Source organism: Liolophura sinensis, chromosome 3, assembly GCF_032854445.1.
Source record: "Liolophura sinensis isolate JHLJ2023 chromosome 3, CUHK_Ljap_v2, whole genome shotgun sequence".
Taxonomy (NCBI): Eukaryota; Metazoa; Mollusca; class Polyplacophora; order Chitonida; family Chitonidae; genus Liolophura; species Liolophura sinensis.
The window spans coordinates 3,584,113-3,597,808 of record NC_088297.1 but is presented as its reverse complement, the minus strand read 5'-3'; the positions used below and the strand labels follow the sequence as shown (position 1 = coordinate 3,597,808).

Below are 13,696 nucleotides of genomic sequence, written 5' to 3'. Positions count from 1 at the left end.
ACTTGGGAATAACCAAAACTTGTGAAGAACCTATATTTGTGAAGAACCTGTATTTGTGAAGAACCTGTATTTTGTGAAGATCCTACACCTTGACTCTGACAGTATGAAGAAATCATACTTGCACGCTCACAGTAAATTTCGTCTTTCTTTTTTAGTTTAACAATTGAATTTGATGGAAATGAATGGAGTATTAGCAGTATTAAATGATGCTGTGATGTTTCACAAGTTAAGACTAGATAAGCGGGCTTTACCATTTTGACAAAACACGCGGTGCTTGAAAGACACTCGGAATTGTACTGTTTAAAGCAGGCAGTCAGCGGAAAAAAAAACGCTCATGGAAATAACATGGATTTTGGAACATATGTTTCGCTCATACATTATTCAAAGCTAAACATTTAAAAAACGGAGTCTTCTGCCATCACGAATTGAGTTACAATTATGTTTGGAAATAACAGATAACAAAAAACAAAACAAAGCAAAAAAAAACAAAGCTCTCTATAGGCGGCCATTTCTCTGTTGATTCAGGTTATATTTCTGAGCAGTCATGTTTACTCATTATCGAATCACCTGCTTCCTACGTTGAGACTGGGTTCCCATCTTTTTTTATTTACCTGGGTCATTATCAACGGCCATGTCACCTACTGACACCAAAGTGTTGTACTACATGCCGTTTTGATCGCTTTTATCTCACTTGTGATATGAGATAATTTGTGATTGAGAATATCTTACTCATCTTATCATTTTACTCGCGAAAACTGCGAAAGACAGAAGTGTAGTGCCTGCTTTTGTTTTCTTTCTTTTCTGTATTAAGCATGCTGCAAACGATACCATCAGACACCGCAACTATCAACTTTTCATTCGTGGCAATTTTGTCTCACTGACTGCAAAAACACTGGTCGGCAAATCTTTAGTACTGCGTGATCATTGTTTAATAAGGTGTGGAAACTGATTAATGCTGTTTGCGCAGTTGTACGAAGACACTGTGGGACATTGGGTGTGTATTAAGGTTTGATGTTGGGTAGCAGGTGTGTGGTAATGGGTGGTAGCTGCACACTGCTGGGTGGTAGCTGTACGCTGTGGGGTGGTAGCTGCACGCTTTTGGGTTGTAACTGCACACTGTTGGGTGTGTGGTAACTGCACACTTTTGGATGTGTGGTAACTGCACTGTGCTGGGAGGTAGCTGCACATTTTTTGGTGGTAACTGCACACCGTTTGGTAGTAAGTGCACACTCTTGGGTGTAGCTGCACACTCTTTGAGGTGACTGCACACTGTTGGGTAACAGCAAACTGTTGGGGTAACTGCACACTGATGGGTGGCAACTGCACACTTTTGGATGTGTGGTAGCTGCACACTTTTGGGTATGTGGTAACTTGGATGTGTGGTAGTTGCACAGTTTTGGGTGGTAACTGAACACTGTTGGGTTTTAAGTGCACACTCTTGAATGTAGCTGCACACTGCTGGGTGGTAACTGCACATTGTTGGGTAACAGCACACTGTTGGGGTAACTGCACACTGCTGGGTGGTAACTGCACACTTTTGGGTGGTAACTGTTCACTGTTGGGTGTTAACTGTACACTGCTGGGTGGTAGCTGCACACTGTTGTGTGGTAGCTGTACACTGATGGGTGGTAGCTGCACACTGTCGGATGGTAGCTTCACACGGTTGGGTGATAGCTGCACACTGTCGGGTGGTAGCTGCTCACTGTCGGATTGTATCTGCACATTGTTTGGTGGTAGCTGCACACTGTCGGGTGGTAGCTGCACACTGTCGGATGGTAGCTGCACATTGTTTGGTGGTAGCTGCACACTGTCGGGTGGTAGCTGCACACTGCTGGGTGGTACCTGTACACTTTTGGGTGGTAACTGTTCACTGTTGGGTGTTAACTGTACAGTGTTGGGTGGTGGTAACTGCACCCTGTTGGGTGGTAGCTGCACATTGTTTGGTGGTAGCTCCACACTGTTAGGTGGTAGCTGCACACTGTTGGGTGGTATCTGCACACGTTTGGGTGGTAACTATAGAATTGTTACGTTCACAAATGTATGATCATGATGGTACTGCGCTGTAACTGCTCATTATTTCCAACTCCTAATGGATACAAAGTTTTTATCGTACGTTACAGCTTGGCAACCGCGCGCTACCATGTGACAGCACATTGCCACAGTGTACCAGCGGGTGCGCTCTGTAACCGCCCTGCACCGCATGTGAATGGGGATAAAACACTGCAATAGACAGACTACGTAGGGCGCTATCTTGACCCCTCCCCCCCCAAAAAAAAATATGGCTACATAAATAAATATTTAGTGTCTGGTGTTGAAACAAATGAGCCGACACCAAGCCGACGCGAATGTTGCAAAAACACGAAAATTTGATTGTCCTCTTCAGGAGAAAAAATGTTTTCCGAAAGGGTTTTTTTTCGATTTATTTATAACCTGGAATTCGCCGACACGACAAGTTCTCGTTGAGGGAAATCTAGCCAGGTTGTAGTGTAATGAGATTTCGTGACACGTACAGAAGGCTGAGGATGCAAAATAAGCTTTCTGTTTAAGCGTATAAGATAACAGGTCTTAAAAAGACCTCCAGCTGAGACTCAGGTGGAGACGATTTGTTGATACATGTTTTTATGGATTTATTGGCTGATTGATTGTCAGGGGAATTCTTTTAAGTACATTGTTCGTTAAGGCACATAGAACACTATTGATTTATATTCTGTGTGTATATAGAAATGTAATTACGGATCATTGTAGCATTCGACACAATATGAGTGAATACATCAATAAATCAAGCAGTTAGAGAGTCAGTCAACCCACGCAGTCTTGTTACAGCAATCCCTTGTCACACTTGTAGTGAACGAGTAATTCACTTGTACAACGGCGACCAGTATTACGGTGGGAGTAAACCGGGTAGAACCCGGGGGGGGGGGGGGGGGGGAATTCACGACCCATCCACAGGTTGCTGTCAGACCTTCCCACGTACGGCCGGAGAACAAGCCAGCATGATATTAATTTGAATTAACAGGGATTACATTGCTGAGAACCTCCAGGGTATTGTACTGCGCTATCACTCTAACCACTAGGCCACGGAGGCCGACTACTAATACTGAGATAGTTACAAATGTCCTAGGATCAGACCCATGTCTGATTTGCTGACTGAATTGCTTGAATATGTGTACAACTGAAACGACTTAGTTCTTACTACATTGTTCACTCTACACATATAGTTTGGCTAACTTAACATTATTATTCTCTCTGTAAGTTTGGATATTGTTGTTGGATACTATACTATTTTATAGTATCACGTGACTCTCGCGAGATTTCCGCTCAACTCGAATAGGGCTTATTTGCAGCGAACTTTACTGTTAGATCTCTTTCACGTATCAGACTGATGTACATTCTCCTGTTGATGTCCCGTGACCAGGGAACAGTAACGGGTCTAGGGTGTGAAAGGTATGCATTTGGTAAGGGTATAACCAGCGAAAGGAGGCCATCGCTCTGGTTACGTCGGACTAAGTGTAGATTTCATTTTGACGAGGACACTGGGACTTCGCGTGTATGGCAGTGAGCCCGATATTTTCGCGGCGTGGCTGTGGATTAGAATTCCAGGGTTGGAGAATACCACAGGCTTATTATGGTCAGATTAATTATGCTGATCTAGAGAGGCTAGGCTACGGTGGCTAATTGTGTTTTCTTAATTTGGCAGCACCATAATACTGGCCGCCGTCATATTTAAGTGAAATATTCTTGAGTACGGTGTAAAACACCAGCCACATAAATAAATAAATTTGTCTGCGAAAACAGTTGCCCAAAATGAAATAAAGAAACTAAGAATACAGGGTAATAAGGAGCCATATATGTATATGCTGATATAAAAAAATTACGCAAACTATCACCATTAAAACAAGAAAACCCGCTTTTCATATTTTTGCGTTTCCATTTGTCTTCGCGGCGAAATTAAAAGAAAACACGAAATGGCTCAAAACATCCAACATACAAGGTGCCGGGTTTGAGTCTTTGCTCGGCAACTGTTTACAGGTGATCAGCGGGTCATCTGGGACAACGCATTGTACACAAACCACGGAAATATGGAAACTGGACGGGAAGATAGCCATTAATGTTTGACCAGTGTTGCTTTAGAGGCATGTTTCTTGCTGTCTAATACTTAGGAGGATATTAAAAAGCCATCACAGCCTGGCTATATACAGCACAGCGTTTGGCTATTATTCTGGCCAAGATCCAGAATCCTCCCATCAATGCGGTGGCTGTGAGTTCAAGTCCAGTTCATGATGGCTTCATCTCTGGTCGTTCATAGGAAGGTCTTGCAGCAACCTGAGGATGGTCGTGGGTTTCCCCAGGGCCGCCGTGGTATAAGGGAAATATTCTTGAGTACGGCGTAAAACAACAATGAAAAAAAATCAAATAAATAAAATATTATTTCCAAAAGTACATAATACGAAATCCGCAGTACGTGTTGTGTGTATGCATTTTGAAACACATCGTTCTGCACTACTAGTCAAACAATGGCCCTGGAAGTAAGAAGATGTCTGCATGAGTGATAATTGGAAAGACTCCGAGCAAAAGTCAGAACCTGTAGATCTGAACTCAGTATTCATGCACAGCTGGTGTAACCTTTTCTAACGGTGGTAGGCCTATAGCACGGTGTCTTTTGAAGTTGAAGTACATGTATCACCTCTGGGTCAAGGCGACCGCAGAGAATTTCACACAGAATATTACCACATCTAACTCGTCCCTGGTTACGGGGTGTGTAACGACGGCAGCTGTCAGCGGTAATTTTCGCGACGTAGTTGATGCCGTTCGTACTAGAGGCCAATTCCTTGATTTCTTCCGCCAACCAAGCAGGTCGTCCATCGTGCCTAATCCCCTCAGCTCACTGAGTTGTCTCCCGTTATTTCACTGTGGAGCAATCACACAGCCGCTGTGCGTAATCACAAGAGAGGGTGTCAGTGACCTATCCTAACAGCGGAAAGAAACGTGCTTCAGGCGTTAAAGGATTATTTGGAAAGAGCCCTGTTGACAAAGATGTGGAAAGAATCGTGAAAAACGAGCAGTAGGCTGAAAAAAAAGAGTATTGCACGTATTGGGGAAAAGGAGTTACTTATCGTTGATCGGGTAACGAACTGAAAAACCATACTTTCCTTAGGGTGCATTAAACCTATCAGGTTGTAAAATGTTAATTTTTTAAAAAGAACCCCGAATTTGAGTCACACTGTGCCTCCTGTCGGTGGTGTTAGTGAAAAATTCTTGAATAAGCCGTGGAAAAACGAGTTAACGGAAACGAAACACAAGTACATATGTCCACCAGGATGCCATTGCAGACCCACGTCATGTGGTTTTGCGACGTTGTCTGGTCGCATTTTCTTCAGTTACGCCCAGAAAAACAGGACTCAGATATTAGGAATCATTTAGCTGTGAACCATAAATAGACAAGGTTAAAACTGTGAAGGACAGGGCTCAGTTTCACAAAGATGTAGTACATGTGCGATAATTGCACTTATAGGATAGCGGTACGGTACAAAATATCGTACGACAAATGTACGATAGAAAATGTTGTACGCCGCTTTGTGATAGTGGCTTCAGGACACTTTTATACCTTATCTGTGAAGGGCAGGTGACAAGCCATGCGTTGTGACAAGTCACTTCTCTGTTTCTGTATCGTTTAGCAAACGAACAAATGTTGCGACTGCGCATATTGAACCGATAATGTATTTTACAGTGATTAAGCTTCAGTTAAACCCAGCAGACTTGCAGTCTTAGAATTACCTCTTCATGCGATAATATTATACAGAAATATGTGAAACTGTTGCAAAAATAAAAAAAAATACAGTTCCAAAACGATTGTCTGGCCATGTAGTAGGCATGTACTACAAAAGAACAATGGTGTCTCCAGCTCTGACCCGACTCGCCATTCCGAGGTGAAGTGCGTCCCACTATTTTGGCAGCATTGTAGCAATCCTTTACTCATTTGAGTGCTAAACAACAAGTCTGACTGGTTCTCTCTGAGGTCAAACTTTACCTCCTAGCAGGGGTTAAGGGGTGAATTGTTAACAGCTGTTACTTAAGATCTAGTAGACGAGATGTTAGTCCAGGGAGCATGCCAGATCTGTCCTAGAGATTGTGTTGCGTGGCAAAAGTCAGTTGTTACAACAGATAACAGTGTTTTTCTGACGTAGAGCAGCTAAGATGAGATCAAATAAAGAGAGATTTGCCTTTTCTTCTGTCTTTGCAAATATATTCCGGCTGCACTTTTGAAGCCTAGAGTTCGTTTGATTGGATGATACTGGATCCCCATGTTTATAGTGCTGTTCGTCTCCGCTATATATCAGCTGGATGCCTGGGCATATCTAGACCCTTGAGACATCCGGGAACTCTTGAGTATACGTTTATTATGCGCTTACGCAGTCTACATGTTAATCACACAATATTCTATCGCGGTCATATGCGACGAATTCTTCTAGTATTTGCCCAGACCTAACTAACTGAGTATACCGTCACTCACCATTACCATAAACAATGTTTTTTTTTATGAATGCGGGGGGCCTCCGTGGCTCAGTTGATTAGCGCGCTAGCGCAGCGTAATGACCCAGGAGTCTCTCCCCAATGCGGTAGCTGTGAGTTCAAGCCCAGCTCATGCTGGCTTCCTCTCCGGCCGTAAGTGGAAAGGTCTGTCAGCAACCTGCAATGGTCGTGGGTTTCCCCCGGGTTCTGCCCGGTTTCCACCCACCATAATGCTGACCGCCGAAATATTCTTGAGTACGGCGTAAAACACCAATCAAATAAATAAATAAATATTAATGCAGTACCATTTCGCAGTAAAACTGTTGTCCTCCAAAAAAACGAGTGCTATTATACAACTGCGTAGATTAAGGGCGAACTAGTTGTGAGAGACATTTTAAAGAGACCATAAAAATACAAACGCTCTTTGTATTTTGATATTCCGTTTAAAGAATACACCGTTTCCCTTTTTATTTTACAGGTTATATTGTGTTAAATTATTGCACACAAAAAACACCTGGTTGTTGTTGAACACAAACGTGTCATTTCTAACAAAAGTCTCGTGTCATATTTGAACAACTCTATTTAACTGTGGTAAATTAACACAAGGTCTTGTCTACTTCACATTTATTTAACACGTTTGTGTTGGGTTAACCCATTTCTGTGTTGAATAAAAAGAGCACATGTTGTTGTGTTAGATTGTTTTTTGTGCGTGTGTGTGTGGCTATATTCGTTTCTGTATATACCAGGTTTCGGCCCACAATTCTAAATCTGCCAGTTAATAGGACTATATTCAACGCAAATTATTGTCTGTGATCGTTTTCTTTTCCCCTGTAATTATGTCTTGAAATAAAGTTAACCTGTCAGAAAACGTTAGAAAATCTGCATACAATTAGATTACCAGTCCACAAATAAGTGATTATCTCCCATGAGTTCACCGCTCTTGTGCCTTTGAAGTCAAATTTAATCTTATTAACTCTTCAATGGCAGCCGTTTTCGGGTTCAGTGCAGGTCAACTCATTACCTCAAGTCTGTTGTGATATATTTACATCCCATCGCAGTTCAGTTTCAATTACTGTTAGGTTTTCTCCAGTTTGGTGATTTATCGATTTGTGCATACGAATTACCACTACTGCGATGTTGCCATAAATCAAACGCGCTGACCCGTTTCAGTGCTCTAAACGAGCTTCAGACATAACGTCATTAATGCACGTGTTTAACTTTGTTTTTGCCGATGAACATCTGAATAGGGGGTTTACATGCTAGGCTCTTGAAATAGTGACGTCATCTTTGCAGCTAACAGAAACGAAAGATTCCCAGAAATACACAGCATCACAGCAGTCAGCCACATAATTTTATCGCCGTGAACTGCTATATTTGTACCAAAGACTTTACCCTCTGTGCTGTATGTTTTTAATTATATTGTATTCCTGCATAAACCAGAATTCTGCTGGTGGACTAATCATCCTGGAGGCCTGGTCCCTTTTAATTGTTTTAATGTGATTGTATGTTAAATGTGATGACAACACAGCATTTTGAGTAATTCTACACCGGTGACGTGTAATATATTGCAGTTAACATCAGTGCAGTTTTTTTACCTCATTCTGCGTAAACCATGATGCAAGGAAGCGTGTAGATTGCTACCATTTATGCATTTACATGAACAGTTAGAATAAAACCCTGACTGAGGTAAATTAACAAGAGGCTGTATTTCACCGATTACGTGTGACCATTTGCCATGGCAGCTATCACACTGTCTTTTGGTTTTACTTTGTGCTGGACGTCTTTATGTTTTAAAATGGTGCTTGCTGCTGCTACCTTGCTTGGCGCTCAGCCCCAGGAGGCTAGAGCAATTAAATAGGACTGGTTGGCCCCATCTTAGTGTAATGTGACTGGCTGGGACTGGCTCTACCACAAGAAGACGCCATGCATACACACACCGAATGACTCCCCATTGTTATGTGTGACGTTAAACCCCAAGTATACATACAAATATTATATGTGTGAATGCGGTTTATTAGAGTATTATTAAATGTGATGACATCACAGTATATTGAGTATTCCTAGACCACTGATAATAAATTTTAATTAACAGCACTGTTTTTTTTTTTTTGACTGAATTCTGCTTCAGCTCCGGCAAAATACGAGATATCCCCCACTAACGTGTGACCATTTGTCAATTGTCACACCGTCGCAGTTGCTCTGGTTTTACTCTCCGTGCTGTAGTCATCAACGTGTATTTGGGTTTGTCATCTTTCGAAAATTTGGGTTATAACATTCTAAATTTTCTAGAATGTTGTGCAGCTAATATTTTTTTAAACTCTACGATATTTCTTCTATATTCCTTTTCATATTCTTTCTATTTTTATGCATACATCGACCACTTTTCTTTAACGGAAGTCTTTAACGGCATTCGTACCATTAAAGAACACGAGGTTCCTGAAAGCTTTTTATCGCAGCACATTCGCTGATTAACTTCTGAGCAATAGCTACAAAGAGAATGAAGCCTATCTAAAGGTTTACTTAGGACTTTGTTTCTAATGGTGGTTGAACACATTGTATTAAACATCAGATACCCTAGAATTAATGCGCAAGGTATAGAACACCTGTCAAAACATGGACGAAGGAAAAAGCCAAATAGAGGTAAGAAGATGGTTTCCATTTAAAAGGTGATGCAGTGAAGTTTTCGGTCCATATATTGGTTTTATTTCTGTAACGATCATCTGTGATTGATAACCGTTCTGTGGATTCGTCATTTGATACAAGAACCTGGGGTTTTCATAAACTGTCAACAATTAGTCTACAAATAATCTTACTTGTCATTAGAGAATGTCTGGACCTCATATGTTATAGTGCCAAGCAAACTTAAAAACGCCCATCGGTCGACATCATTCAGAGACTCTTGCTATTTCTTCCCGACTGGAAATGGCATGTCATCCGGACGATGTTCAGTAATTTGGTAAAGTTTCTGGATCAGATTCCCCCTGTATTCTATCACGATGTCTCCGTCTGGTGGTTCGGGTAAAGAGCAATGTGATTAACCCTGCTCATTTGCATTAGAAAATAGCTTCGTTACCGCTTTACAATTGCTGATCGGAAAGCCGGCGAACCAATGCAACCACATTCCACAGGCAGATGTCGGTTTGAATACGGGTGGTGTTGCTGCATACTTGTTTTATCACAGCTACCAGAGTTATAACGTTTATGGGCTCCTTTCGTAATTCCAGATTGCTTGTAGGGTTGTTTACGTTTTTTTTTTTCTTTATAAAGAAATCCGTTCTTAAAGCGACAGCATCCATAATGTACAGAATGTATTATAGCAATTAGTTTTAAATTATGTAGCGGTACGTGGGAAGGTCTGCAGCAACCTGCAGATGGTCGTGGGTTTTGCCCAGGCTTTGCCCGGTTTCCTCCCACCATAATGCTGGCCGCCGTCGTATAAGTGAAATATTCTTGAGTAGGGCGTAAAACACCAATGTAATAAATAAATAAATAAATAAATAAATAAATAAATAAATGAATAGATAAATTATGTAGCAATTTTATTTTAATGTGTGGTATAATTTCTTGCTTAATCAAACGGCTGTGACTTCGGCTTAAATTGAAACAATACATAGTGATTTTGTTATGAGGCAGACCACCGTTTCTTGACCCCTCAAGTTGATGTGGGTACACTGAGGCCATATTCGATCCCGGAGGTCACTGTTCTGTCACGTTTTTACCTTTCCTAGTGTTTACCAATCATGCATTGACTTGCCCGGCCGGAAATGAAAATGTTAACTCATTAATAACAGCCCGAAGAACAAATGTGTCCCACAATGATAACCGAAAACCTTCAGTTATTTTAATCATCTTCTGAGTGATATTCTATGGTAATTACACAAGAGGGAAAGCTGTTTTATCAAGTTTGCTTTCTCATTAAGCTATACAGTCAAATGCCTAGATCTGACAGACTACTAGTGTCATATATATTTGTAGCTGTCTTACTTGAGGAGCAGTGCTTTGGAATTTCTTGTTCGTATGTATAGAACATCATTTCAGTTCCTTCCCTGGCTTGGGATGGAGGTCGAGGGTGCCGAAGACTTGCAGGCAAAGGGCCAAAGTTCAAAAGCAGATTGGGAACGCTTCATGACATGGCGGCGTCATCAAAGCCGTTCTCTCGAGCCGCGCTAATGGAGATTAATGCCTAATTCGGACTGATGCCATCTTAACAGTGTGCTTAATTTACGTTCCGTCCCCAAGGTACAGCACGTGCATCAGTATCGTCATACAGCGACACTCATCCCAAACTTCATCGTCTCTATGCTTATCGCCAAACACGAGGCACCACTAATCGCCGTGGTTCAAATCCTCCGTTTTGATCAGCACCTTCCCTTGTGAATCCGTAAGCTGTTTAAACCCATACCTTTCCACAAGTCAATTTTTTTATCTCTTTCTCCGATTAGTTTTGCTTTCATCCACGACATTTCCAGCTTTTTAGGAAGGATTTATCCATGATTACCAGAGACTTGCTCCTAATCACTATCGAAACACGACGTTCTTCAAGTTATCTCGTATAAAAACAAATCCCGCGCGATGTGCTGTGGCCCGAGTAAGGCCCTCTGTTCGCCTGAATATCCCGTTATCCCCTGTTTGCTGTCAGTATCGACAGTTAGTGGAGATTAGAGCTAATCCCCAACTCTATCGACCTGCCACGTCTTGTTGGTTACCTCGGCTTCTCTGCCTTACAGATGATGACACAAGAACAATATCTCAAGTGGCATTCGCCTACACTGTGGGGTATTCAAGTGTGGCCAAAAACTGCCGACATTCAAACTTGCATTGTGACGAATATAAAAGCGCATGCGCCGCACTTCCACTACTAGCAAATTTTGTACAGAACTCTTCAACAACACCAAGGTCACTGGGTTCATGGCAATGTTGCAAGAAGTGACAATAACTCTGTCTCACCTTTTTTCTGGAAAAATGCACATTTGATACCTATTCATTCTGTTTATCTAAACCATGTACAACTAGATTTAGAAAGCAATTTTATTTGTGAATACTGATTATAGGTCCGCACGAGAAGATTAGGGGTCAAGATAAGCCTAGTCCTAAACGTGTCCTCGTGAATCGCACAGGCTTCAAAGATCAAGCTTGTCTGATGACGGAAATGGTCTACTACGTAGTGAGCGGAGCCAGTTCCACTTTTGTTTTTATCTCTTTCTGCCATAAGCTTCATTTTTTAACATGCTAACTCCAGCTTTTTGGGTGGGATATATCCATGATTATCCGGGGTAAATATCCCGAAGAAAAAGCAGTTGAAACAAAGGCGCGACATGTCGGGTCCTGGATTCGAACCCGCTACTGTTGTTCAGCACGACAGCCTTACTTTATAGTTGGACGCGCAGGTAAAGACGAATGTACTTGAGCACTTGGATGTACTTGGATTAAGTCAATTAGGACCTGCCTTACGCAGGAAACATCACGAACCTCCTAAAGCGAATTGCGCCTGACAAGGGCAAGAGAAACAACCGTATTCACCCGTGAAGATAAGAAGGCTGAAGCTGGGCATGAGAGATTGTGAATAACGACACATATCCGTATCACACTGACAGTGCAACTGATTCGTTTTCACTCCGCTACTTCAGGTTTTGCGATACCAGGTTATAGCACTGGTCTTATATTCGTGTGAATGGGCACGTGTTCAAAAATAAAGTTTGCTCTCTAGCTGACTGACCAATCTCACGCATTCAGAGCATTAAGCAATTCGAACTTGATTTTAAGAAACTTATTATTAAGATCATTAAAAAGTGGGTTTTGTATATGCAAGGCGAGACGTGCGCTTATCCTGCTTGCTTGGAAATTGAACATGTTATATCATTCACTTTTCTGGTAGAGACCCCCAAAGCTGTCCTGTGCAGTTTGTAATCTGATAGACAAATGTTTCCTGTGTAAGCGTTAGTCTCCAACCTGTGATGAAATGAGCTACAAAATGACTAGAAAACTTGTTTTTCATATCAATATGATATGTATGAAAAATGGTATCTTTAGGGCAATGACATTGATACGTGGCGTAAGTATAACTGAGCCCAATTCGTGCTGTATGTAAAACTGTACAGCCCTATTCGTGCTGTATGAAAAACTGTACAGCCCTATTCGTGCTGTATGTAAAACTGTACAGCCCTATTCGTGCTGTATGTAAAACTGTACAGCCCTATTCGTGCTGTATGTAAAACTGTACAGCCTTATTCGGTTTGTGCTTTCTATACGAAGAAAACTTTCTATACGAAGAAAACTTTCTATACGAAGAAAACGAAGTATGTAGAGTGCCGTTGCGGTGAAAACTCAAAACATGTTTAATATTCGAAGTCACCAAGATGAACGCTACTAAGGTGGGGTTACCGGGCACAGCCCGGGGGTTACCGAAAACCATCCACAGGTCGGAGAGGAAGCCAAAATGAGCTGGACTTGAACGAACTGCGATCACATTGTTGAAAGGCTCCTGAGTCAATGAATGCGCTGTACAAGCACGATATTACTACTCGCCCAAGGGTTACCCGATAAACAATAAACGTAAAAAGACATAAAGGGTAACTTATCACCAAACTTATAAAGTTTATGCTACAATGAATTATAGGAATGTGTTTTTACTTTAAGAAATACTCGAAAAAAAAAGACAAATATTGTCTGGAATGAGATTTCTTCTTTAAAGGGGTGTTTGTGACAGATTTGTTAAAGAGTCCGCCACATGGATATTAATTTCACAAATTTATTTGTGTACTTGGCGGTTTTAGTTTAAATGCATAAAATCTCTCTATAACTCCCTCAAAAAAAACACAGTTAATGATAAGAAATAGCTCTGTGTTTATAAGAAAATGTGATCAGATAAAAAAAACTTTTACATGACTGCAGCCGTAACTTAACACTTTGCCCAAGAGGGATTTCGTGTTCATGATCTACGTCCACTTATAAATGTTACAAACACTTAATAATGTATAGTTACGTGCAGAAATCGTTTACAGCGCTTTATTACACTTTTGATCAACATCCCTCCCCTGCCAACCCTCCAACCCTCGGGCGCACTGCGCAAAAATATATATTTGAAGTTCATGAAAGTAATCTTTTTTGAAGAGAGTTATTATTTATATGACGAGTATCATATTTTCTTACATCATTAGTCGACTTGAAGGGCCCTCCGTGGCCGAGC

The 13,696-nt window shown here is 41.4% G+C and overlaps 1 protein-coding gene across 1 annotated transcript; it reads right to left on the bottom strand.

The window, feature by feature from the left end:
* Window positions 1–921: 921 nt before the first annotated feature.
* LOC135463988 (uncharacterized) lies at window positions 922–4,863 on the bottom strand. Its single transcript, XM_064741460.1, has 2 exons — window positions 4,729–4,863; window positions 922–2,013 (listed from the first exon to the last, which is right to left on the bottom strand). Exons 1-2 carry the CDS (start codon window positions 4,861–4,863, stop codon window positions 922–924), a joined length of 1,227 nt encoding a protein of 408 aa, XP_064597530.1.
* Window positions 4,864–13,696: the final 8,833 nt, after the last annotated feature.

Coding starts and splice junctions, on each gene's coding strand:
- LOC135463988 (XM_064741460.1), bottom strand. CDS start 4,863: ATGGACGACCTGCTTGGTTGGCGGAAGAAATCAAGGAATTGGCCTCTA. Junction 2,014..4,728: donor CCAGGGACGAGTTAGATGTG/GTAATATTCTGT, acceptor ACAATTCTATAG/TTACCACCCAAACGTGTGCA.